Raw genomic sequence first — 26,704 nt, 5'->3', positions numbered from 1 at the left:
GTGCCATATTGTCCTGGACTCAGAAGATGCCTTTTGATAAAGCCATAACCACACTTGTTTTTACAAGAATCAGTAGTCCTTTGTTTCGTGTCCTGTCTGTCCTGTTTGTCAGCAGTTGATTTGAGGATACTTTGTTGTCCAGTGGCTAAATTTTGCCACAATGAAAGTTAACTCCAATTGCAGTTTTTTCAATGCCCATATTTTCTCTGAAGTAGATTGGTACTGCCAGGAGCCAACATGTCTCATAGTCATAACAAAAAAGAAAAATTTTCTGTTATTAAAACATTTTAAATGCCATATTCTGTAGATCTCTGAAGGGTTTGAAGAAAACCTGTCTATCTGAAATATATCTACTCAATCTTGAAAACATACCTAATATAACTACAAGTTCTATTATAATGTCTAACTACTAACTTTCATTTCTTTATATCCTAATAGTTGGTAATAACATTCAAGGATCAGAAAATTGCATTACATTGTTAGATGAATGGTACAATTAGAAATATACATATAGTGCTCGCTTCGGCAGCACATATACCAAAATTGGAACGATACGGAGAAGATTAGCATGGCCCCTGCGCAAGGATGACACGCAAATTCGTGAAGCATTCCATATTTTTCATGTGGACCAATGGAATCGAATTGAAGACCCTGACATTAATCCGCACACCTATGAACATATAATTTTTGACAAAGAAGCCAAAAGTGCACAATGGAAAAAAGAAAGCATCTTCAACAAATGGTGCTGGCAAAACTGGATATCAACATGTAGAAGGTTGCAAATACATCCATATCTATCACCGTGCACAAAACTTAAGTCCAAGTGGATCAAGGACCTCAATATAAATCCAGCTACTTTGAACCTGCTAGAAGAGAAAGTAGGAAGTAGTCTTGAACGCATTGGCATAGGAGACCACTTCCTAAATAGAACACCAGTAGCACAGACTCTGAGAGAAACAATCAATCAATGGGACCTCTTGAAACTGAGAAGCTTTTGTAGAGCAAAGGATACAGTCAACAAGGCAAAGTGACAGCCTACAGAATGGGAAAAGATCTTCACCAACCCCACATCTGACAGAGGACTGATATCCAGAATATATAAGGAACTCAAGAAATTAGACATCAAAATGCCCAACAGTCCAATTAAGAAATGGGCTAGGGTTGGGGATTTAGCTCAGTGGTAGAGCGCTTGCCTAGCAAGCGCAAGGCCCTGGGTTCGGTCCTCAGCTCCAGAAAAAAAAAAAAAAAAGAAATGGGCTATAGAACTAAACAGAGAATTCTCAACAGAGGAAACTCAAATGGCTGAAAGACATTTAAGGAATTGCTCAACATCCCTAATCATCAGGGAAATGCAAATCAAAACAACTCTGAGATACCACCTTATGCCTATCAGAATGGCTAAGATCAAAAACACTGAAGACACCTTATGCTGGAGAGGATGTGGAGCTAGGGGAACTCTCCTCCACTGCTGGTGGGAATGCAAGCTTATACAACCACTTTGGAAATCAATATGGCGCTTTCTTAGAAAATTGGGAATCCATCTCCCCCAAGATCCAGCTATACCACTCTTGGGCATATACCCAAGGAATGCTCAACCACACCATAAGAGCACTTGTTCAGCTATGTTCATATCAGCATTGTTTGTAATAGCCAGAACCTGGGAACAACCTAGATGCCCTTCAACTGAAGAATGGATAAACAAAATGTGGTACATATACACAATGGAATACTACTCAGCAGAGAAAAACAATGACATCATGAGGTTTGCAGACAAATGGATGGATCTAGAAAAAATCATCCTGAGTGAGGTAACCCAGACTCAGAAAGACAAACATGGTATGTACTCACTCATAGCAGGATACTAGATGTGGAACAAGGATGACTGGACTGCTACTCACATCACCAGGGAGGCTACCTGGAAAACAGGGCCCCAAGAAAGACATGGGGATCGCCCAATGACAGAGAAATGGAATGAGATCTACATGAACAGCCTGGACATGAGTGGGGGTAGTGAAAGGCGAGGGTCGAGGGAAAGAGAGCTTGGGGGAGCGGGAGATCCCAGCTGGATCAACAACAGAGAGGGAGAACAAGGAATAGGAGTAAATGAAGACCACATGAGAATAGGAAGAAGCAAAGTGCTAGAGAGGCCCACAGAAATCCACAAAGATACCCACACAACAGACTGCTGGCAATGGTCAAGAGACAGCCCAAACTGACCTACTCTGGTGATGGATGGCCAAACACCCTAATTGTCGTGATAGAAACCCCATCCAATGACTGAGGGATCTGGATGCAGAGATCCATGACTAGGCCCCGGGTGGATCTCTGGGAGTCCAATTAGCGAGAATGAGGAGGGTTTATATGAGCGAGAATTGTTGAGACCAAGGTTGGATAAAGCACAGGGACAAATAGCCAAATGAATGGAAACACATGAACTATGAACCAATGGCTGAGGGGTCCCCACTGGATCAGGCCCTCTGAATGGGTGAGACAGTTGATTGGCTTGAGCTGTTTGGGAGACATCCAGGCAGTGGGACTGGGTCCTGTGCTCATTGCATGAGTTGGCTGTTTGAAACCTGGGGCCTATGCAGGATTGCTTGGCTCAGACTGGGAGGAGGGGACTGGACCTACCTGGACTGAGTCTCCCAGGTTGATCTCAGTCTGTGGGGAAGGCTTTGCCCTGGAGGAGACGGGAATGGGGGAGGGCTGGGGGGAAGGTGAGGGGGACGGGAGGGGGGAGAACAAGGGAATCCGTGGCTGATATGTAGAACTGAATTGTATTGCAAAATGAAAAAAAGGAATATACATATAACATTTTCTAACAATATCAATTTCAATATATATAATTTGTATACAATATAAAACAATCCAATCCAATGTAAAGTATTTACATTTTTCTTTTCTTTTCTTTCTTTTTTTTAAATAAGAACCTTAAATCTAATCTCCTTTGCTTAGCCCTTTTCCTCACCCTTGACAATAACTTGTAACCAATCCCCCTAATCAATGAAAATTATCCCAGACCCAAAACCCATTAAAAGACCAAAAAACCAACCGCCCCACACCACCTCTTTGGGAATGTGGGCGTTGTATTCTTGAAATTGCTTCCTGCTGGGTATGGGCGAAGGTATCTTTATCCTGAAAGAAAAATTTTAGGTTAATTGTCAAATTCTAGGAAAGGTCACTATATCCTTCGTTATCCAGTCTGTGTATAATGCCAAAGTTCAGGGTTTATCTCAAATCCTTATTCAAGTAGTCTTTGAGACTGGATCATTTCAGCTAGCTCTCTCAAAATTGCTCTGAGCACTTTCTAGTTCAAAGCTGATCTGTAGATGATGTTTGTCAGCTTAGTGATGTTATTATTGTCCATGTGGAATTGTTGTTGTTGTGAGGCCCCATCTTCTTACTGGAGACTTCAGTTGATGTTAGGCCTGACCGTGATTTCCTGAAAAAAAAACTAATAAGAGACTCGAACACAAAGACTATATATGTGACTTTTTAGAATTAGTTAGTACTCTATATGACCATTTATATCTTAACAAAGTTTAAAATGTATATATATATATATATATTAATCTTGTAAATTTTGATATAAAATTCATACTTTAAGAAAAGTTTAAAGAATCAGAATAGAATCAAAGAGTTGAGATTAGTAATAGAATAGTCCCTTAAATAATTTGGCTTTTCTCCTGTCCCATAGCAGAAGATGGCTCTTTTCTTCTGGCATGATACAGGGAGTTTGCATTTTCCTCATAACAACATGCTTGAGTTTAAAGAAGGAGAGAGCCATTCTCCAACTCCAAAGTTAGCTTTAAATTTTAATTGAACTGGGACTATTAGAAGTTAAATAGTGTTAAATCTTTAAAGAAAAGCAGAAACAAACATTTAGGAAGACATAAAATTTTTTTAGATAACATACCCATACGCCATTTCACTCTGTTTCTTAGGATAGATGATTTGTCCCTTTTCTTCAGTTTGTCATTTGTCCAGTGTTCTTCAAATTCCTTAACCTTCATTCTCCTAAAAGACAAAAACAAAAACCTTTCCCCAAGGTTTTTTTGGGATGTTCCTTTTTGGCAAGTTATTATCTGATTAAATGAAAAGGCATGTGTTACTGGTGTAAGTTAGTTTAAATTGGATGTTCATGATAGTTGATGAACTATCACCTCCTCTAAGAGGTCTCTCTTGTTCAAATCGAACCTTTATCAATTTTAATGGTACCCACAGCTTATCTTCTCCTGTAGAAACAAAAGCAAAACCTCGTCTCCAATGTAACACATATCCTGGTTTCCATTCTGAGGTCAGCACATCCTTAAAGTATATAGGTTGATTTAATTCTGTAGTTTTTTCTATTATCCAATGTCTCTCTGCATATTATCCAATGTCTTTCTCATTGGCATTGAGAAAATTCAAAGTTAATAGAGCATTATGTAGTCTATTTCTGGGGGGTTTTGTTACTCCTTTTTGTTTATTTAGCATATCCTTTAGAGTTCTGTTTGATCTTTCTATAACTGCTTGACCTGTAGGATTATGTGATATACCTGTAATATGGTTTATATTATAATAAGCAAAAAACTGTTTCATTTTAACAGAGACATATGATGGAGCATTATCAGTTTTGATTTGTGCAGGTATACCCATAATGGCCATAACTTCTAGCAAATGAGTGATTACAGAATCAGTTTTTTCAGAACTCAAAGCAGTTGCCCATTGAAATCCTGAATAAGTATCGATAGTGTGGTGTACATATTTCAATTTTCCAAATTCTGCAAAGTGAAACACATCCATCTGCCAGATTTCATTCCTCTGAGTACCCTTTGGGTTACATCCTGCTGGTAATGGTGTTTGATTGTAGAAGGAACAAGTAGGACATTTCTTTACTATTTCTTTGACTTGTTGCCAGGTTATAGAAAAATCCTTTTTTAAACCTTTACTATTTACATGATGTTTTTTATGAAATTCTGAGGCCTCCAGCACATTTCCTATCAATAATTTATCAATCTCATCATTGCCTTGCGCTAGAGGGCCTGGCAGACCAGTATGGGATCGGATGTGAGTTATATATAAAGGATGACTCCTTTTTCTGATTGTGTCTTGTAATTGAATAAATAATGAAGTTAATTCTGAAGCATCGTGGATAAATTCTGCAGTCTCAATATGTAATACTACTCTTTCAGCATACTGAGAGTCAGTTACTACATTGAGAGGTTCTGAAAAATCCATTAATACCAACAGAATAGCATACAATTCTGATTTTTGAACTGAATTATAAGGACTTTGAACCACTTTACTTAAATTTTCTGATTTGTAACCTGCCTTTCCTTGTTTGTTGGCATCTGTATAAAATGTACGAACTCCAGATATGGGTTTTTTCCTCACAATTCGAGGCAAGATCCAATCAGCTCTCTTTATAAGATCAATTCTATTGCTTTTGGGATATTTGCTGTTAATTTCTCCCAAAAAATTACTGCAAGCTTTTTGCCAAGCTTCATTTTCTATCCATAATTTTTCAATGTCCTCCTTAGTTAAAGGTACGACAATTTCTGCTGGGTCTATTCCTGCTAATTGACGAAGTCTCAATTTTCCTTTCCAAATCAAGTCAGAGATTTTTTCCACATAAGTTTTTAATATTTTATTTGGTTTATTTGGTAAAAATATCCATTCCAATATAATATCTTCCCTTTGCATTAATATTCCTGTTGGGGAATGCCTAGAAGGTAAAATAACCAAAATTCAATCCAGCTTTAGATCAATATGATCTACGTGCCCTTCATGTACTTTCTTTTCTACCAAGGCCAATTCTTTCTCAGCTTCAGGTGATAATTCTCTTGGACTATTTAAGTCCTTGTCACCTTCTAAGGTTTTAAACAAATTATTTAGTTCATCATTTTTTACCCCATTTATCTCATTTAGATGAGAAATGTCTCCAAATAATCTTTGAAAGTCATTAAGAGTCTGTAGTCGATCTCTCCTAATTTGCACCTTTTGAGGTCTAATTTTTTGAAGTTCTATTTTATATCCTAAATAATTAATAGAATCTCCTCTTTGTATCTTTTCAGGAGCAATTTGTAATCCCCAGCAAGGCAAAATTTTCTTTACTTCTTCAAACATTCTTTCTAAAGTATCTGCATTTGAGTCAGCTAATAAAATATCATCCATATAATGATAAATTATAGATTTAGGAAATTTTTTACGTACCACTTCTAATGGCTGTTTTACAAAATATTGGCACAAAGTTGGGCTATTCAACATTCCCTGTGGGAGAACCCTCCATTGAAATCTTTTAACCGGTTGAGAATTATTATAAGTAGGCACTGTGAAAGCAAATCTTTCTCTGTCTTTTTCTTGTGAGGGTATTGAAAAGAAACAGTCTTTTAAATCAATAACTATGAGAGGCCATCCTTTTAGTAACAGAGTAGGCAAAGGAATTCCAGATTGTAAAGAGCCCATTGGCTGAATTACTTTGTTAATTGCTCTAAGGTCTGTTACTATTCTCCATTTACCAGATTTCTTTTTAATAACAAATACAGGAGAATTCTAAGGGCTGGTTGATTCTTCAATATGATGAGCATTTAACTGTTCTTCCACCAGCTCTTGTAAAGCTTGGAGTTTCTCTGTTGCTAAAGGCCATTGCTGAACCCATACAGGCTTGTCTGTTGACCATTTTAAAGGTAGAGCTGTTGATGTTTTTGGAAAATTATCAGTTGTTGTGCCCTGTTCTTGTATGACATGGATGGCTGGTGAGCACTCATTAGAATAATATCTTTTAATATTTCTCTCAGAAACATGTACTAATTTATGATTTGTTTCTGAGATTGGAGGGATATTAATCTGAGTATTCCATTGTTGTAACAAGTCTCAATGCCACAGCTTCATAGCTATGTTAGCCATATATGGTTTTAATTTTCCTTTCTGTCCTTCTGGACCTATACATTCAAGCCATCTTGCACTTTGTTTCACTCGAGATAATGTCCCAATTCCTAACAGTTGAACGTTTACCTCCTGAAGAGGCCAAGTTGGATGCCAAAATTCTGGTGCAATTATGGTAATGTCAGCACCTGTGTCTTCCAGACCAGACAACAAAACACCATTTATTTTTATTGTTAGTTTTGGTCTTTGTTCATTAATAGAAGTTTGCCGAAAAATTTTCTTTATGTTTTTTCCTGAATTTGCTATTTTCTCTGTTTCATCATCTCGACTAACATGATTTATTCCAATAGACATTTAGTTATTTAGTTGCTTTGAGTAGGGGTTTCCTCTACAACTGCAGGAAAGGTTTGAACTGGATTTACTGTGGGGGCCTGCCTGAGGCCCCTCTGGGAGTTTCCCGAAGCTCCAGGCAGAGGATTACCCTGTCTGTCCCTTGTTGATCTACATTCGTTGGTCCAGTGTTTTCCCTTACCACACCTTCTGCATACTCCAGAAGGAAGGGGCATTCTGTTGCCAGTGTTCCTTGAAGAAACATTATTTCTAGGAACGACCTGTTTACAATCCCTTTTCAAATGTCCTTGCTTTCCACATCCAAAACATTTAACATTGCTCAAACCTTTTGAAATTGCTTTTCCTACCCACATATCATCATGGTCATAAGCCTCAACATTAACTGTATCTCTAATCCAATCTTCCAAAGGTGCAGATCTTGCCTTTAACAGCCTGATTATTCTTTTGCATGCTGCATTTGCATTCTCAAAGGCTAAAGATTCAATTATTATCTGACTAGCCTCTGAATTCGGGACCATTTTTTGTACTGCTGAAGTCAATCTTTGTAAGAAATCTGTGAAAGATTCTTTTGGGCCCTGTATAACCTTTGTAAATGACTCAGTTTTTTTTCCTGGTTCTTCAACTCTGTCCCATGCATTCAAAGCTGCCGTTCGACATAGAACTAGGGTTTGGGCATCATATGAACATTGTGTTTGTACTGAAGCATATTGGCCTTCTCCAATAAGCTGATCCTGGCAGACTTGTATTCCATTATCCCTCCATTGTTTTTCTATATTTTTAGCCTCATAATTGAACCACATTTTCCACTGGAGATTTTGTCCAGGTTCAAGAACAGCCTGTGCCAATTCCCGCCAGTCCTTTGGTAGAATCCTATTACAAGTTGACCAGGTGTTTAACATTTGCTTTACATATGGGGAGTGCATGCCATAAATGCTATTGCCTCCTTAAATCTTCATAAGTCTAACATTTTTTTTAATTTATTTTAATTTATTTTGCAATACAATTCAGTTCTACATATCGGTCATGGATTCCCTTGTTCTCCCCCCTCCCGTCCCCCTCACCTTCCCCCCAACGCCCCCCCCCATTCCCATCTCCTCCAGGGCAAAGCCTTCCCCACAGACTGAGGTCAACCTGGTAGACTCAGTCCAGGTAGGTCTAGTCCCCTCCTCCCAGGCCGAGCCAAACAATCCTGCATAGGCCCCAGGTTTCAAACAGCCAACTCATGCAATGAGCACAAGATCTGGTCCCACTGCCTGGATGCCTCCCAAACAGATCAAGCCAATCAACTGTCTCACCCATTCGGAGGGCCTGATCCAGTGGGGACCCCTCAGGCATTGGTTCATAGTTCATGTGTTTCCATTCATTTGGCTATTTGTCCCTGTGCTTTATCCAACCTTGGTCTCAACAATTCTCGCTCATATAAACCCTCCTCATTCTCGTTAATTGGACTCCCAGAGATCCACCCAGGGCCTAGTCATGGATCTCTGCATCCAGATCCCTCAGTAGTTGGATGAGGTTTCTAGCACAACAATTAGGGTGTTTGGCCATAAGTCTAACATTTTAACTGGAACCCAAGTATTCTGTTCATTCTCTTCATCAGGTAGCTGCTGTACGGCTACCGGATAAATTAAGGGTGATTGTGTGAAAACTGGCTTTCTTTCTGTAACCTTATGATCCAATTTTGAAACAACTTCACTATTTATTTCTTCTGTCTGAATTTGAATTTCTCTATAATTCATTTTTACCAGTTTAACGGGTTTTTCTAAGACTGTTATCCTGGCACTTAAGTTGACTATCTTTTTAAATAGTAAAATGAGGATAAGAAAAGTAATAAACTGGATAATTCGATCAATATTAATCTTTTCATATAGTTGTTCCATTGTCAGAGTGCCTAAAATTTCAAACAAAGCCCAATTTTCTTCCAATGTGCACATAAAGCCCATTTTTTTAATGTAGAAAAAATTCTCTTTTAAATAGATATGTTAATTGACTTACCAAGTCTGAGTAGAACAGTAGAATCCCAGGGAATTTCAAAACAGCCACCTGGTGTTCGAGGTATGAATCCAGAGAGAGAGAGAGAGAGAGAGAGAGAGAGAGAGAGAGAGAGAGAAAGCATAGCGGCTTGAGCCCAGTCAAGCCTTGGCTTTACCAGCAGGGGCTCTATTCCGCAGGATAGGCTTGAGTTGTTTGTAGCAGTTGCAAGTAGCTCCAGCTGCGGGTCAGTCAGGCCTGGGCCCGAGCTAGGCAGCCGGGCCACCCAGGCCAGAAACCGGACCTGCCGCCAAGCCAAGCCAAGTGGTTTTTAATGGATTCTTGTCACGTTGGGTGCCAAATGTAGATGTAACCAACCTTCTTATTAAATAAGAAACACAGAACCAATGCAAAGAAGAAAGCCAAGAGGTCAGAGCTAAGAGCTAAAACCTTACCCTTCCTCCTGCAGTGGTCCTACCTCTCTGAACCAGAGCTACCCCTGTGTTAAAGTCTTTATATAGAGTTCCTGTCCTGCCTTCTCATTGGTTGTAAACCCAACCACATGACCGCCTCCTCACGGCCTGTCTGTATAGGCCTCCAGGTTTTCCATGATTGGTATTGAGATTAAAGGCATGTGTATCCAATAATGGCTGTATCCTTGAACACAGAGAGACTTACCCAGCTCTACCTACCAAGTGCTGGGATTACAAGTGTATGCCACCACTGCCCTGCTTTCCTATGGCTTGCTAATAGCTCTGACCCCCGGGCAACTTTATTTATTAACATACAAATAACATTTTAATACAAATAAAATATCACCATATTCCACAAAATTGGAAAATCTGAAAGAAATGGATGATTTTCTGGATAGGTACTCCATACCTAAGTTAAATCAAGACCAGATAAGCTATTTAAATAGACCAATAACCCCTAAGGAAATAGAAACAGTCATTAAAAGTCTCCCAACCAAAAAAAGCCAAAGACCAGATGGTTTCAGCACAGAATTCTACCAGATTTTCAAAGAAGAGCTAATAGCAATACTCTTCAAATTGTTCCACACAATAGAAACAGAAGGAACATTACCAAATTCTTTTTATGAGGCTACAATTACCCTGATACCCAAACCACACAAAGATGCAACAAAGAAAGAGAATTACAGACCAATCTCCCTCATGAACATTGATGCAAAAATACTCAATAAAATACTGGCTAACCGAGTCCAGGAACACATCAAAAAAAAAATCATTCACCATGACCAAGTAGGCTTCATCCCAGGGATGCAAGGGTGGTTCAACATATGAAAATCTGTCAATGTAATACATCATATAAACAAACTGAAAGAAAAAAACCACATGATCATCTCATTGGATGCTGAAAAGGCCTTTGACAAAATCCAACACCCCTTCATGATAAAGATTCTAAAGAGATCGGAATACAAGGAACATACCTAAAAATAATAAAGGCAATTTACAGCAAACCGACAGCCAACATCAAATTAAATGGAGAGAAACTCAAAGCGATTCCACTAAAATTAGGAACAAGACAAGGCTGTCCACTCTCCCCATATCTATTCAATATAGTACTTGAAGTTCTAGCTAGAGCAATAAGACAACAAAAGGAGATCAAGGGGATAAAAATTGGAAAGGAAGAAGTCAAACTTTCATTATTTGCAGATGATATGATAGTATACATAAGTGACCCCAAAAATTCTACCAGGGAACTCCTACAGCTGATAAACTCCTTCAGTAAGGTGGCAGGATACAAGATTAACTCAAAAAAATCAGTAGCCCTCCTATATACAAATGAAAAAGGGGCTGAGAAAGAAATCAGAGAAACATCACCCTTTACAATAGCCACAAACAATATAAAATACCTTGGGGTAACTCTAACTAAGCAAGTGAAAGACCTATATGATAAGAACTTTAAGTCTCTGAAGAAAGAAATTGAAGAAGATATCAGAAAATGGAGCGATCTCCTATGCTCGTGGATAGGTAGAATCAACATAGTAAAAATGGCAATCTTACCAAAAGCAATCTACAGATTCAATGCAATCCCCATCAAAATACCAACACAATTCTTCACAGACTTGGAAAGAATAATACTCAACTTCATATGGAAAAACAAAAAAACCAGGATAGCCAAAAGAATCCTATACAATAACACAACCTCTGGAGGCATCATGATCCCTGATCTCAAGCTCTACTATAGACCTATAGTAATAAAAACAGCATTGTACTGGCATTAAAGCCGACATGTGGATCAATGGAATCGAATTGAAGACCCTGATATTAATTCACACACCTATGAACATATGATTTTCAACAAAGAAGCCAAAACTGTACAATGGAAAAAAGAAAGCGTCTTCAACAAATGGTGCTGGCATAACTGGATGTCAACATGCAGAAGATTGCTAATAGATCCATGTCTGTCACCATGCACAAAACTCAAGTCCAAGTGGATCAAAGACCTTAACATAAATCCAGTTACACTGAACTTTCTCTTAAGAAAGTAGGAAGTGGTCTGGAATGAATTGGCACAGGAGACCATTTCCTAAATATAACACTAGTAGCACAGACACTGAGAGAAACAATTAATAAATGGGACTTCCTGAAACTGAGACGCTTTTGTAGAGCAAAGGATATGGTCAATAAGACCAAATGACAGCCTACAGAATGGGAAAAGATCTTCACCAACCCCACATCTGACAGAGGGCTGATCTCCAAAATATATAAAGAACTCAAAAAGCTAGACATCAAAATACTGAACAATCCCATTAAAAAATGGGCTACAGAGCTTAACAGAGAATTCTCAACAGAAGAAGCTCAAATGGCTGAAAGACATTTAAGGAATTGCTCAACATCCTTGGTCATCAGAGAAATGCAAATCAAAACAACTCTGAGATACCATCTTACACCTGTCAAAATGGCTAAGATTAAAAACACTGAAGACAGCTTATGTTGGAGAGGATTGGAGAAAGGGGAATACTCCTCCACTGTTGGTGGGAATGCAAACTTATACAGTCACTCTGGAAATCAGTATGGCGGTTTCTCAGAAAATTGGGAATACGTCTTCCTCAAGACCCAGTTATACCACACTTGGGCATATACCCAAGGAATGCTCAATCTTACCATAAGGACACATGCTCAACTATGTTCATATCAGCATTATTCATAATAGCAAGAACCTGGAAACAACCTAGATGTCCCTCAACTGAAGAACGGATAAAGAAAGTGTGGCACATACACACAATGGAGTACTACTCAGCAGTAAAAAACAATGATATCATGAAATTTGCAGGCAAATGGATGGATCTAGAAAATATCATCTTGAGTGAGGTAACCCAGACTCAGTAGGACAAACATAGTATGTACTTACTCATAAGTGGATACTAAATGGGAGGGAAGGGATGGCCAAACTGCAACCCACAACTCCAGAGAGGCTAGCTAACAGGAAAAGATCCTAGAAGGGACACATGGATGATCCTGTGAAAAAGTGGATGAGATCTACATGAGTAAACTGGGTGGTGGGGGGGGGGGTGGCAGAGGGAGAGGAGTAGGGGAAGAGAACATAGGGAAATGGGAGGGTCAAGATGGAAGAGGGACAGAGTGGGAGGGCAGGGAGGAAGATACCATGATAGATGAGGACATCATGGGAATAGGAAGAGGCAGGTGCTGGAGCGGCTGTCAGGAATCCACAAGGTTGACCCCACCTTGGTCTGCTGGCAGTGGTCCAGAGGGTGCCTGGACTGGTCTACTCTGGTGACCAGCCTAGCAAATAACTTAGCTGTCATCATAGAGCCTTTGTCCAGTGACAGATGGAGGCAAATGCAGAAATCCACGGCCAGGCACCAGACTGAGCTCCGGGAATCCAATTGATGAGAGAGAGGTGTAGTAGGTAGCCATTCCAGCTTTGATCTGGAAGTTCCAACCCCCATTGAGGCTTTGGTAACTGTCACATGGAATAGATAGGTATAAGATATTATGGTAGATTATTGTATATACTAGTAAACAAATTTAGTAAAATAGCAGCCTTAGATAATTTGCACTGTAATTTGCACTGTTATGGATTCTTATATGTTGATACAAATGTAAACTATTTTTATATTCCTGTTTAAGATAATTTGTATATTGATACAAATACAGAACTATATTTGTTATAATGTACATATATTTCTACTCTTATTTGAAATATTTGTATATTGATGTAAATGTAAATTTATATCTGTCATACTTTATGTATGTTCTACTTCTATTTAGGATATTCTGCATATTAATATATATTTAAGATTATTGTCATATTGCATATTGCACTATATATTCCTACCTCTGTTATAATATCTTGTGTACTGCCACAATTTTGAAGTCATCATTCTTTACCATACATTTGCTTATAGACTGTTTACCTTGTTTACATGAAGCCTTAGTCCTTAGGTTATTTCGGTAGATAAGACTTATAGATTTATAGTCACCTATGCTTGTCATCTCTATAGTTACGTTAGTTAGGTTATCCAGATTTACAGATACATAGGTCAGATGGACAGGTAATCTTCAAATACTTCATAGACCTAGAGAATATGGCATTTAAATAACTTAGAATTCTTTTGACGTGAGACACAATTGCTCCTGGCTGCACCACTTTGATCCCGAGAGAATGTTGGGCTTCTAAGACATTTCCATTTGGAAGTTTGTCTTCTTGGCACAGAAATGCCTACAGGGCAAAGAACTGCCCTTGCCTCAACTGCTGACAGTACGAATGCTGTCCTTTCTGGACAAGCAGGACACAAGGAAAATGACTTCTGAACTCTGCCAAGACAGGGTAAGATGGTCTTTCAGAATTCCTGCTTCTGAAAATGGTCTGTCAGATACTCTAGGCCTGCAGCCAATTTGAATGCACCAACAATGCTGAGAAACATTAGGTGACTGTCCAGGCTGCCAGCTGTCTCTTGCAAGATTCCCAAAAGTTGCTTACATCCATCTTCCATTTCTCAGGTACCATTATATTCCTTCTCAGGTCTTTGATGGGATTGAAGACTAGCAGTTATAGTTACAACTTAGTGTGTGTGTGTGTGTGTGTGTGTGTGTGTGTGTGTGTGTGTGTGTGTGTGTGTGTATAATCTTAGATAGAGCATATTAAGAATTAGATTCAGGTTCTTTAGGTTAGGACACCTTTTGGAATGATCTTTGTAACATACCATTTGCCTACACTCTAGACTTCTCTGGATTTTAGTACGTGTTTCTTGCTTGATATTGTTCGCAATGATTGTAGTTCCAACTTATCTAGGTCATTATCCCTCATTACTCCTGGACAATATTTGATAACCATTCCTTTGTATATAGTCTTGTATTAAGTTAGAACCTTCTTATTTAGACAAAAGGGGGAGATGTAGTGGGTAGCCATTCCAGCTTTGATCTGGAAGTTCCAACCCCCATTGAGGCTTTGGTAACTGTCACGCCTACGAGGCGGGGCCAAGAGAGGGCCCTGAAGACCCGAGATCCAGATGCACTGCTCTCTCTGTTCCTGGACCCTGGACCGTGGAGGTTGACCAAGCAGAGTTCTCCAGAGAACACCACCAGACTGTGACACACCTTCCCCAGACCCTGCGACCTACCTATCCCTTCATTTGTAAGTTACGCCACTAATAAACCTCCCTTTTAACTACGTGGAGTGACCTTAATAATTTCACCAATAGAGAGGAGAGATACTGCAGGCAAGGGACATCGAGATCATGATGGGATGATGTACAGAGATGACTGGCCACACTAGTGGAAGCCCATGAACTGTGGACTGGTAGCTGTGGAGCCCCCGTGGGACTGGACTAGGACTTCTGGATACAGAAGACGGTTGTTTGACTCAAACTGTTTGGGGGGCACCAAGGCAGGGGGATTGGGATCTGTCCCTGGTCTATGGGCAGGCTTCTGGAATCCGGTGCCTGTGGTGTGACACCTTGCACTGCCTTGGTGCAGTGGAAAGGGGCTTGAACCTGCCTAGGCTCAGTGTACTGGGCTCTGCTGACTCTCTATGGGAGACCTCAATTTGGGGGATGTGGGGTTGTGGGGTGGCTTGGGAAAGAGGGCTGGGGGTGGGAAGATGGAGGAGGGGGGTTATGGATAGTATGTGGAGTGAGTAGAAAATTTCTTAATAAAGAAAAATAAAAAAATAAAAATAAAAATAAAGGTTATATATGGCAAGGTTATAACCAACATTATACTAATGGGAAAAATTCAAATTATTTCATCTAAAATCAGGAAAGTATTCTTTCTACTGTAGTCTATATAATATTTGAATTTTTGGTAAGCAATAAACAAAGAAAAAGAAATAAAAGGAGTTTCAAAAGGTTAAATTATTACCATATACTGATGCCAATAAAGACTAAAGACTTTACACCAAAAAGAAAATTCTTAGATGTGTAAAACATTTTATTAAAATAGAAGAATACAAAATTAAGATATAAAATTTGTAGCTTTTCTATGTATGAATAATGAACTTTCTGAGAAAGAATTCAGTTTTAAAGATCCATTCATAATAGCTTCAGAATAACTAACTAAATACCTCAGACCATAGCTAACAAAGGGAGTGAGAGGCCTCCACAGTGGGAACTTCAGAATGCTGGAGGAGGAAATTAGAGCAGTTAATGGTGAGAATACACCAATGGTGAAAAGACCTCCCATTCACACAGATGAGCAGAATCAGTACTGTAAAATGTCTACTTTACCAAAGCAATCACCAACTCAATACAATTTCCATCAAAATTTCAATGACATTCTTCACAGAACCAGGAGGAAAATCTTAAAATTCATATAGACACATAAAACATTCCAAATAGCAGAGAGAGAGAGATTCTGGAAGCGCCACAATAGCTGATTTTAAATTATATTCTAGAGTCATAGTTAGAAAAACAGCATGGTACTGGCACAAAAATATTTACATAGAGCAATAGAATATAATAAAGAACCAAGAAATAAATCCACATAGCCAAAGCCACCTGACTTTTAACCAAGGTGTCAAAAAACTTAAGCCTTCTCAACAGTTGGTGCTGGGGAAAACAGATATCTAGTACCTACCTCTCGTTCTGTACAAAACTCAATTCAAAATGAATCAAAGACCTTGTTATAAGTGCTGAAGTCTAAAACTGCTAAAGCAAAAGACAGTAAAAACATTTCAAAATACAAGGCTGAGCAAGCACTTTCTGAAAACACCCCAGTGATCCATGATATAACAGCAAGAGTCAATAAATGAGGTTTGACATTAACAGCTTCTCCCCATCAAATGAAACAACCAGCAGAGTGAAGAAATACCTACATGATGGACGAAAAATCTTGTCAAACTCTACATCCAACCCAAACACCAATATCTAGAATCTCTAAAGAAATCAACAAATTCAACACTGAAAAATCATCCAACTAATAGATAAACAAGTGAATTGAATAGATAGTTCTAAGAAGAAATGCGAGTATGAAAGATGCTCAGTATGCTTAGCCATTAGGAAAATTTAAATTAAAACTGCCTTGAGATTCCATCTCACTCCAGTCAGACTGAGACACATAGAAAGATCCTGTCTCTGAAACAGATATGTAGAGGGAAGGAGTAACTCTGCCTCAGAGCTTGCTCTGTAACAAAAAGAATGGATATAAAAGGCAGACAAGGATGTAGGAGGCATTACAAATATGAATAACAATGTAATTTATTAGAACTACAAAAATGAGTTTGTGTAGAAGGAGTCAAAAATTTAAAGCATAATAAATAGTAGTAATCATTAATAACACATTAAAATATATGTTTGTATATTGTATAGATGTGTAAAAGTGAACCAAGGGGACCCAATCGAAGCCTGGGGACTCCCTCAACCAAACTTTTACAATATCCCCAGAAGTCAAGCAGAGTGAGTCATCCCTAGCATTCCCCAGCCACCAGCTATCACAGAATCCCCAAAGATATGGAGACGAGGGTCTCCAAAGACTCTGAGACCATAGTGTGGAAAGGAGAAGGCAGGAAGAAAACAGAAATAGGTCACTCCCTCAGGGCCAGGAAGATTTTAAGGCCCCTTGTTCCTACTCCTTGGGTGGAACACAACCCTGTTACCTTCCTCTGTCGTTGTTGCCTCAAAGGCTGAAGTATCTCCACTACAAAAGCTCTCTGCACACCTCTGCTTCTTGGTATGTTCCCAAACCTATAGCCACTAACCATCCCTGCTGTCTGGGACAAGACACACTAAATGTCTGCATGCTGGGAAAGAATAAAATGTTTGAATTAAGGAAAGGACATGTTACATATTGAGAAATGCCAGTCATTTTGCCCTCTCCAGATTTAAAGGCATTTGTGAGTCCCCTGGGGTCTGGATATAGGAGTTTCACAGAAAGAAGGGAGCTTGCAGGAAAGAGTTCAAAGATCCCTCCAGAAAACAGGAGTCCTGAGATGTCACCCCTTATCACTGGGGTATCTATGGTGCCCACACCAGCAGCAGCAGCAGCATCCTCTGCAACTTGGTTGGAAATTCAGAATCTCAGGTTGCAGACTTTCTGAGGTAGACACTGCATTCAATGAGACCTCCAATTGGCCCTTGTGCATGTTCATAGCTGAGGAGAGCTGCCAGGGAGGTCCAAGTCAGCTCTGTATCAAGACCAGTACTTTCAGTTTTTCAGCTACAGACTTCTGAGCCTCACTCTAGAACAATTGTTGAGAACCTTTGAGCACTGTCTGTAGCAATCAGTTTTTGACAAAGCTCCAACCTAAGTCCTAATGGCACCAGACCATAGAGTAGAGGTAGAACCGCTGACCTAAACCAAAGTACTCAATCTGAAGATGAGAAACTAAAGAAAGACACAGAGAGACAGTACTGAGGGGTAGACAAGGAGGCTGTCAATGTTCTTACTTTCCAGCTAAGATTGTCCTAAACAGAGGAAGGAAAGGCTTGAGGCTGTTACAGCAGAAGCTAGATTAGAATGCCTGCTGTGCCACCCACAGCCACCTCAGCTAAAGAAAATCCTTAAGGAATATCAGGAAGAGAAGAGAAAGCTAGAATCCAAAGAACATTGATCCAGACACCCAGGCCGTTCTCAGTGAATGCTGAGAGAGGTAGAGAGTCAGACACATGAAGGCAAAGCCTTTCTTCAGCTAAAGTGGATCCCTCATAAACCTTGCTCAAGATGTGCTCCTCATTTCCTGAGAAGAATGAATTATGTTTTGCTAAATGTGAGTAGTAATCAGCCTGTTTTGCCTGAAACTGAGAAGTTACATGGGGCACAGGAGTTTCAGGGGGCAAAAAAAAAAAATCAACTTCAAAGTTCTACTAATATTTTCCCCATCTTACAGATGGAGAAATGGAGAGATGTCCGAAGCAAATCATCCCCTCAGTTTGTAAAGGTGAGTGATGTTTGGTTTTCATGTGGAAAGACCAAAACGTACAAGGGGTTGGCCATCAGCAGTTGGCTTCATTCATGACAACATGTATATCTGGACGGGGTTGGAGTCTCATTGCTATTTTGCTAAACATAATATCTACAGTTTCTTACATTTTCCTGCAAGTGACAGAATGTCATTTTCTTCATGGCAGAATAAAACGTTATCAGTTACATTTTTCATTATCCATTCATCTGTTTGATGGGCATCTAAGCTGATTCCACATCTTAGCTACTGTAAAAATATCAGCAATGAACACAGATGTGCAAGCATAGCAGGTGTGGATCTAAGTCTAGAGGGCAGAAGCTGGGGCTTCCGGGTTCTTTTGTTTACACTGCACTGTACAGAGACATATGGATAGTTATAGGAAAGGGGACAGTTTAAGGGGCAGATACAAAAGAGCAATATCTCACCTGTGGCCTGGCTCCCAGAGAGCAAAAAAGTGGGGAAAGGTCTGAAGTGAGCTCTGCAGTGATTCACAGGCATCAACAAGGTACCTCCTCTTCCAAATTCACACAGACTCTAGCCTTTCAGAGTGCACCCTTGACTGAATGATGCTCAGGAACACTGAAGGGCTGCCAGTCTTTCAGCTATGGCAGCCTCCTCCTCTCATTGCCTAATCTACCTCACAAATATTTCTGGGATAGGATATTGAGTCCTTTGAGTGTCCAGGAATGGTTCCGCTGATTATGATAGTAGTTATGTTTTCGTTTTTTGAGAAGCTTCACACTGCTTTCCATAGCGGCTGTACTAGTTTGTACTCCCACCAGCAGCGCTTAGGGGTTCTCTTCCCTGCATCTTGCCAACATTTATCTTTATTTTGTTAGTAGTGGCCATTCTGACTAGAGTGAGATGAAATCTCCAAGTCATTTTAATTTGCATTTCTTTGATGCTAGATATTGAAGGTATATTTAAGTTTAATGTTGATTTGTATACCTTATTTTGTGAACTGTCTGTTTAGATCACTGGCCCATTTACTGATAGGTAATTTGTTGGTTTTGATTTTTTTCCTGATGTTTAATTTTTTTGTTCTTTGCTTGTTTGTTTGTTTTATTTTTGTTTTGTTGAGACAGAATTTCTCTGTGTGGCCCTGGCTATCCTGAAGCTTGCTCTGAAGATCAGGCTGGCCTTGAACTCACAGAGATCTGCCTGCCTCTTCCTCCCAAATGCTGGGATTAAAGTAGTGCACCACCACTACCACCCATAATTATTTTTTAATAATTTTTATTTATATTTGATAATTTCTGACATGTATATAATGATATTTTGATTATAGTCGTCTCCCATTGCTCCCTTATATACTTCTCACTCCTTTGTCCCAACAAGTCCCTCTTTATTTTCTCTTATTTTATTTATATGGGTGTTTTGCTGGTATGTGCCTGTGCATGAGTACTTGGTGCCCCTAAAGATCAGAAGAGGGCCTTGGATCCCCTGAAACTGGAGTTTTTAACAGTGTGAACTGTCATGTGGGTACTGGGAATTGAACCTGGGTCCTCTGAAAGATCAATCAGTGCTCTGACCCACTGAGCCATCTCTCCACACCCTAATTTTACGGTTCTTTATATATCTTAGATATTGACACTTGTCTGAAGTATAGCTGGTGAAGAGTTTCTCCCATTCTGTAGACTGCCTCTCCATTCTGTTTAGTTATTTTGCTGTGGAGAAGTTTTTTAATTTCATGTGATCTTATCTGTCAGTTCTCGGGTCTGGTTCCTGTGCTACTGTATTTAAATTCAGAAATTTGTTGGTCATACCTGTGTCCTAGAGTGTTTTCCTAGGGTGTTCCTTTAGTAGTTTCAGCATTTCTGGTTTTAGATGAAGGATCTGATCTACTTTTAATTGATTTCCTGCAGAGTGAGAGGGAGGGGGAGGGGGATAATTTCACCCTTACACAGCTACACAGGTGGACCTAGTATTGTCAGCACCATTGGTGATAAAACTTTCTTTTTCCAGTGCATATTTTTCATACCTTTGTCAAAAATTAAGTATCTAGGGTGTATCTCTGAGTCTTCTATTATGTTCCATTGTTGACTAAACCTTTCTAATATGAATGTGTAGACCATCGCATCACATTCCACCCCTTAATGTACTCAGTTATTTACTCATTTAAAAAATTTTAGTAGGGGAGAGATGATTCAGCAGATAAGAGCACTGGCTGCTCTTCCAGAGGACCTGAATTCAATTCCCAGCACCCACATGGCAGCTCACACCTGTTTGTAACTCCAATTCCAGGGGATCCAACACCCTCACAGGCATACATGCAAGCAAAACACTAATGCACATAAAATAAAAATAAATACTAAAAAATTTAGCAGAGGCTTGAGAGATGGTTCAGCCATTAAGAGCATGCACTGCTCTTCCGGTGGACCTGAGTTCAATTCCCAGCACCCATATCAGGTTCCAGGAAATCTGATGCCTCTAGCCTCTTTGGGCAGACACACACATGCACACACCCACACACACACACTCATATATATATATGCAATTACAAATAAAATAAATCTAAAAGTTACTTTAATTTAAAAATATTTTTAGGCCACATGTGGTGGTGTACACCTTTAATCCCAGCACTCGGAAGGCAGTGACAAGCAGATCCATGTGAGATCAAGGTCAGCCTGGCTACACAGTGAGTTCTAGCATAGCCAGGGATGTGTAGAAAGATCTTATCTCAAAATAATAGATGATTGATAGATAGATAGATAGATAGATAGATAGATAGATAGATAGATAGATAGATAGATGAGATAGTAAGGTGGATATATGCTGCAGTAGGCACAGATGAGGAGATGTTCAGTTTCCTTTGGGTAAATCATAAAGGTCTTCACACTGGAGATACACAAAGAAGTGAGTCCATGGGTCCTAGATAAAGGAAATAAATGAAAAGACACAGGTGTATGAAGCAACATTGCCCTGGGGGAAATTCACTATTTTTTATTACCTTAAAGCTGTTTCATTCCTGTACTGAGCTGATGCATCTGATTCTGTTCAATGAAAGCTTGTTCTGTTCCAGGACCTGTGTGAGATGCTTCACACACATTATCTTACTCAGTCCTTGCTACTCCCCCTCATTAAACAGAGAAGAAAAATAAGGCTCAGGAAAGTAAAGAGCCAACAGTCCCACCCTCGTCCCTTCCACACCTCATTGTCTTCCCAAGACACCTGTCCACTCCCAATGCAAAGAATTCCTCTCCACAAACCTTAAATATTGCAAAAAATCCACAAGAGTCTGGTTAAGGAGTATTAGGAAAATTTATTAGGGTAAATTGAGGAAATACACTCAAGAATATAGAACGGAATAGACAGCTGAAGTCATATTCTGATCTGACCAGAAGCAAATCCACCTGGCAGTTTGATCAGACCAAGCAGGAGGCAGCAGGGAGATGGGGCTTGTGACCTTTCTCCCTTTCCTTTTAAGAGGTCACATACAACAGCAAGCAGCACCTCCTCCTTCGGGCCCTATAGCCCAAGATCATAGGTGGAGCAAACACCATTACACTTAAAGGCCATAATAGGGAGACAGTTTCTGCCCATTCTCATGCCTCCTTTCCTCCCTAGGAACTAGAGAAGAAAATGCACATAGAGTCGTGACATTTTCAATCCCTCTACACTATATTTCATCCTATTCACCACCACACATTTTACGGTATTGACATTTGCTACATGCCAGGCAGTGTTCTCAGTGCTGAGGACAGAGAAGTCAGAAGGACTTCTACCTTCATGGAGATGGAGCTGCAGTGACTTCTCAGAGTTTGGAATGGGGTATGATGGTTACGCAGCTTGTCAAAGGCTACATGAGCAATTCTGTCCAGTAAGACTAGAACCTGGGATACAATCCTTCCTCTTCTATGACAGACACAGCCTTTCTCTCATCCCCCTCTTGCTTTCCCTACTCTCAGTCTCTACCCAGCAGGAGAAGCTCAGAGAACTTCACGTGGTCCAGAGTTACACCAGATGAATTCATCCTCTTGGGGATCACAAATCGTTGGGACCTGCGTGTGACCCTCTTCCTGATATTTCTGCCCATCTACTTCGTCAGCCTGCTGGGAAATGTGGGCATGGTGCTACTCATTCGTGTGGATGCCAGGCTCCACACGCCCATGTACTTCTTCCTGGCCAACCTCTCCCTGCTGGATGCTTTCTATTCCTCTGCCATCGGCCCCAAGATGCTAGTTGACCTCCTACTGTCCCATGCTACCATCCCTTATGTAGCCTGTGCCCTCCAGATGTTTGTCTTTGCAGGGCTGGCTGATGCTGAGTGCTGCCTGTTAGCAGTCATGGCCTACGATCGCTATGTAGCCATTGGGAACCCTCTTCTCTATACTACAGTTATGTCACCCCGTCTATGTCTGGCCTTACTAGGGGCATCATGCCTGGGTGGAGCAGTGAGTGCCTTTGTACATACAACCTTCACCTTCCGTCTGAGCTTCTGCAGCTCACTGGAGGTCAACAGCTTCTTCTGTGATATTCCTCCAATGCTGGCCATCTCCTGCAGTGACACCAGTCTCAATGAACTCCTCCTTTTTGCTGTCTGTGGCTTTATCCAGACAGCCACGGTATTGGCTATTGCTGTGTCTTATGGATTCATCGCTGGGGCTGTGATCCGCATGCAGTCAGCTGAGGGCCGTCGGCGGGCAGCTTCCACATGTGGCTCTCACCTCACAGCTGTGGCCATACTGTATGGGACCCTTATTTTCATGTACCTGCGTCCCAGCTCCAGCTATGCCCTGGACACTGACAAAATGGCATCTGTGTTCTACACTCTCGTCATTCCAGCTCTCAACCCACTCATCTACAGCCTTAGAAACAAGGAGGTCAAGGAAGCCCTTCGGCGTACCTGGAATCGGTTCTGCTGTCCAGGACGGAGTACCAGTGATTGGTCACAGGAAGTGGGTTAGGAATGAAGACACTCTTTCTGTCACTGTGGGTAAAGATAGGTGTTCCTCAGACTTGGATGTCACCTGTCATTATTGAAGAGGCTATCAAAGGGGAGGGGAATGAAAACATACAAAAGGGAAGCAGAAACCTAGAATATTCTAGAGCAAGACCAAAAGAAAGCACCAAGATGAGGTAATGTTGCTGTGGATGTTCCTTGGTGTTCAAAACACTTAAGTTCCTAGACATGACCTGGTGAAACATCAGAGATTTGTTTCCATCGGTGCATGTAAGTGGCTGATCCCTAGAAACTCCAAATGAGATCCACATTAGTTCCAACTATCCCTAGATTCCTAGCCCAGTAGATTCCTTCACTGCTGGTGGCCATGCTCTTTGCTCCTCAGAACTTCAGGAAATTATCTTTGGAAACCATCACAACAGCGTGAGAATGAATATGATGGAACAGGTGCCCAGCCTTGCAGCCTGTGTGGTCTGTGTCTCTGCAAAGTAGATGAGCAAGCGCAATGCTGGGAGGTTGAAGAGGTCATAAGGGGCCATAGGCGGGTGAGATAGACTTTATTCACCAGCACACAGGCCACTGTGCAGACAGCCACCAGCAGACACACACTGACACACAGGCCAGCATATGGGTGGGCACAGACACACACACAGGCTACATGGAGGTAGGCACATGTGCCTACAGAGAGACATACATTAAGACTGGTAAAGTCTAAAGCAAGACAAAGAACTCACCCCCTGATTTCAAGGTCACATTTATAAAGAATTCCACAATGGTGGCATTCTGCCAGGAATAGTTATATAACAGATTGCATCGCTACTTACTTTGGGGATGGTTCCTGACATGCAGTGTCAAGCATTTTGTGCTGACTCATAGCCCCCTGACTGTCCAGTGTCAGTTTTAACTGACTCATACCAAATATCCACATTAGCACCATGTTGTCTAAATATAAGTTGTCCCTATGGCTTTCTGTTTCCACCATTGAGTTAGGCCCAAAAACATTTTAGGTGTCTGATTGACATACTTTAAGTTATTTTAAACTTTTGGATAATTAATAGTGGTTAACTTTTCTTTAAGCTTAACAGTAGTACTTAGTTTGTTGATAAATTTATCTAAATTTCATCAGGGATTACAAGTACTCTCAGATTAACATATAGATGGGCATTTGTCTTATGATATACTATACAAAAGTAAGTTAGGCAAAGAAATATCATAACTCTGACCTTTTGGGCAATGGTTACTATATTAGTTATATCCTTCTTTTATTATTTTAGACAAAAAAAGGGAAATGTGGTGATATATTGTTTCTCAAATAAAGCGATCAGAGGACAGAGCCAGCCACTAGATTAAACATAGAGGCCAGGCAGTGGTGGCACACGCCTTTAATCCTAGCACTCTGGAGGTAGAGATCCATTTGGATCTCTGTGAGTTCAAAGCCACCCTGGGCTATATGAGATTGATCCAGTCTAGGAAAGAAACAGAGCCAGGCAGTGGTGGCACACACCATTAATCCCAATACTTGGGAGTCACACGCATTTAATGGCTGGGTGGAGAACGGTATATAAGCCACAGAGTGTCCTTCCACTCCCAGGTCATTAATCTTCAAACTTTTCTTCACTAGTTGACAAGAAGACAGTTAAAGTGAAGTTAGAGTCACCGGCTTACTGAGCTGTCACTTCCAGCCTTTACACACACTTGCTCCCACTTCCAACACAGCTCCTGCTTCTCACTTCTCACCCACGTTGTGAGAACCCACTTTATGCCATGAGTGCTCCCAATAACTCCCTCAGTCACTCCTAACCCAAAGTGCGGCTGTCCTCACAATCTTCCTAAATGATGTTGAAGGAGTTTAAGAGGGAAATACCTCATCCGAGTTAGATGAGCTGTACTAAGACAGGGCGAATTTCAGGGTAGGAACACATCTTTTCTTCTTTAGTCTCCAGGTTCAGCTCTGTTACAGTCTCCCTGTCCCTTCCTCTTCTCACTCATTTATTTTCTTATCCATAAAATATGATCAACATAAGATGGCTTTATGTTTCTTTCAGTTGATTTTTAGGACTTATAAAATTATGTATCTGACTTCTCCACTGATGTTAATTGTGTGGAAGGACCCAGGTACATCCTTCAGTACTAAGGTGATGGGCAGTATTATGTATCTCTGGAAAAATTTTCCTCATCAAGGTGAGTCTTCTTAGGGGACCTGAGCAGTACCAGGGTGTTAGGAGAACTTACCCTGTCCTCCTCTGGTCACACTCTCTTGGGATATTGTGTAGATGCTCTCATCATGTCAATTTAGATAGGCCTAGTAGTATACACCTGTAATCTCAGCTATTAGGCAGATGGAGGCAAGAGGATCACAAATTTGGGGCCTGCTTGACTATAGAATGAGTTCAAGGCCAGCCTGGGTAACTTAACCAGATGAAACCTTTAAATAAAAAAGAGGTCTGAGAATCTAGTGCAAGAAAAGCTTCCTTAGCATGTGTGAGGCCCTGGGTTCAATCCCCACTACCACCTCCACCCAAACAAAAGGTTCTAGTTCATGAGGAAATATCACAATTAACTGTCTTGCCCAGGACAGAGTATGATCTTAGGATATGGGACTTAAAGTTTGAGGCTGAAATAATTCTGAGCAAAAAGGAATGAGATGTTGGGATACCCATGATGTTCTCTAAAATTTAAGTAACTGTCTTAGCCATACCTTTTTCTCCATTAGCTAGTAACATCCAAGAATGCCATAGCTATGCATAGTTACACATAGAGAAAAGATAGACTGGGAGAGGAAGAGGGAGAGGGAGAGAGAGAAAATCTTGTGGCTGAAGTATTTATTATTTCTTCAATCTAAGTGCTAGATGACTGATTTCTTCTTGAAGTGGAGTATGCAAGGCAAGCCCAGCTGTTGCATGAATCCTAAATGGCCTTATAATAAAAACCCAGAGTCATATATTAAATTCTGAAAGATCAGAGAGACAAAGGAACAAGCCACTAGAGAAACTTCACATCACTACCAAATTCTCAGGCCGAATGGAAGGCAAGATCCTATCTCCACAAATCCTCTGACTGAAAGCCTCTGAATCCTCAGCTGAAAAGGCATCTCTAGTTCCTGTCTCCTCACACCTTATATGCCTTTCAACCCCCAGCCATATCACTTCCTTCCTAGTGCTGGGATTAATGGCGTGTGTGCTTCCCAAATACTGGTAGCAAAGGCATGAGATCTCAAGTGCTGGGACT

At 40.4% G+C, this 26,704-nt stretch overlaps 1 protein-coding gene and 1 non-coding gene across 2 annotated transcripts; both read left to right on the top strand.

Moving 5' to 3' along the window:
- The first annotated feature begins 513 nt into the window (after positions 1-513).
- On the top strand, positions 514-620 carry LOC128102799 (U6 spliceosomal RNA). The gene has a single exon (XR_008215547.1). It is a non-coding gene; the product is annotated as a U6 spliceosomal RNA (small nuclear RNA).
- A 21,810-nt stretch (positions 621-22,430) lies between these two features.
- LOC128102555 (olfactory receptor 5C1) lies at positions 22,431-23,480 on the top strand. The gene has a single exon (XM_052726424.1). It carries the CDS (start codon positions 22,431-22,433, stop codon positions 23,478-23,480), a length of 1,050 nt encoding a protein of 349 aa, XP_052582384.1.
- Positions 23,481-26,704: the final 3,224 nt, after the last annotated feature.

Source organism: Peromyscus californicus, unplaced genomic scaffold (assembly GCF_007827085.1).
Source record: "Peromyscus californicus insignis strain IS unplaced genomic scaffold, ASM782708v3 Scaffold_7__1_contigs__length_154581171, whole genome shotgun sequence".
In the NCBI taxonomy this organism is placed as follows: domain Eukaryota; kingdom Metazoa; phylum Chordata; class Mammalia; order Rodentia; family Cricetidae; genus Peromyscus; species Peromyscus californicus.
Note: the sequence above shows the minus strand (reverse complement) of the source record. Positions and strands in the feature narration are given on the sequence as shown.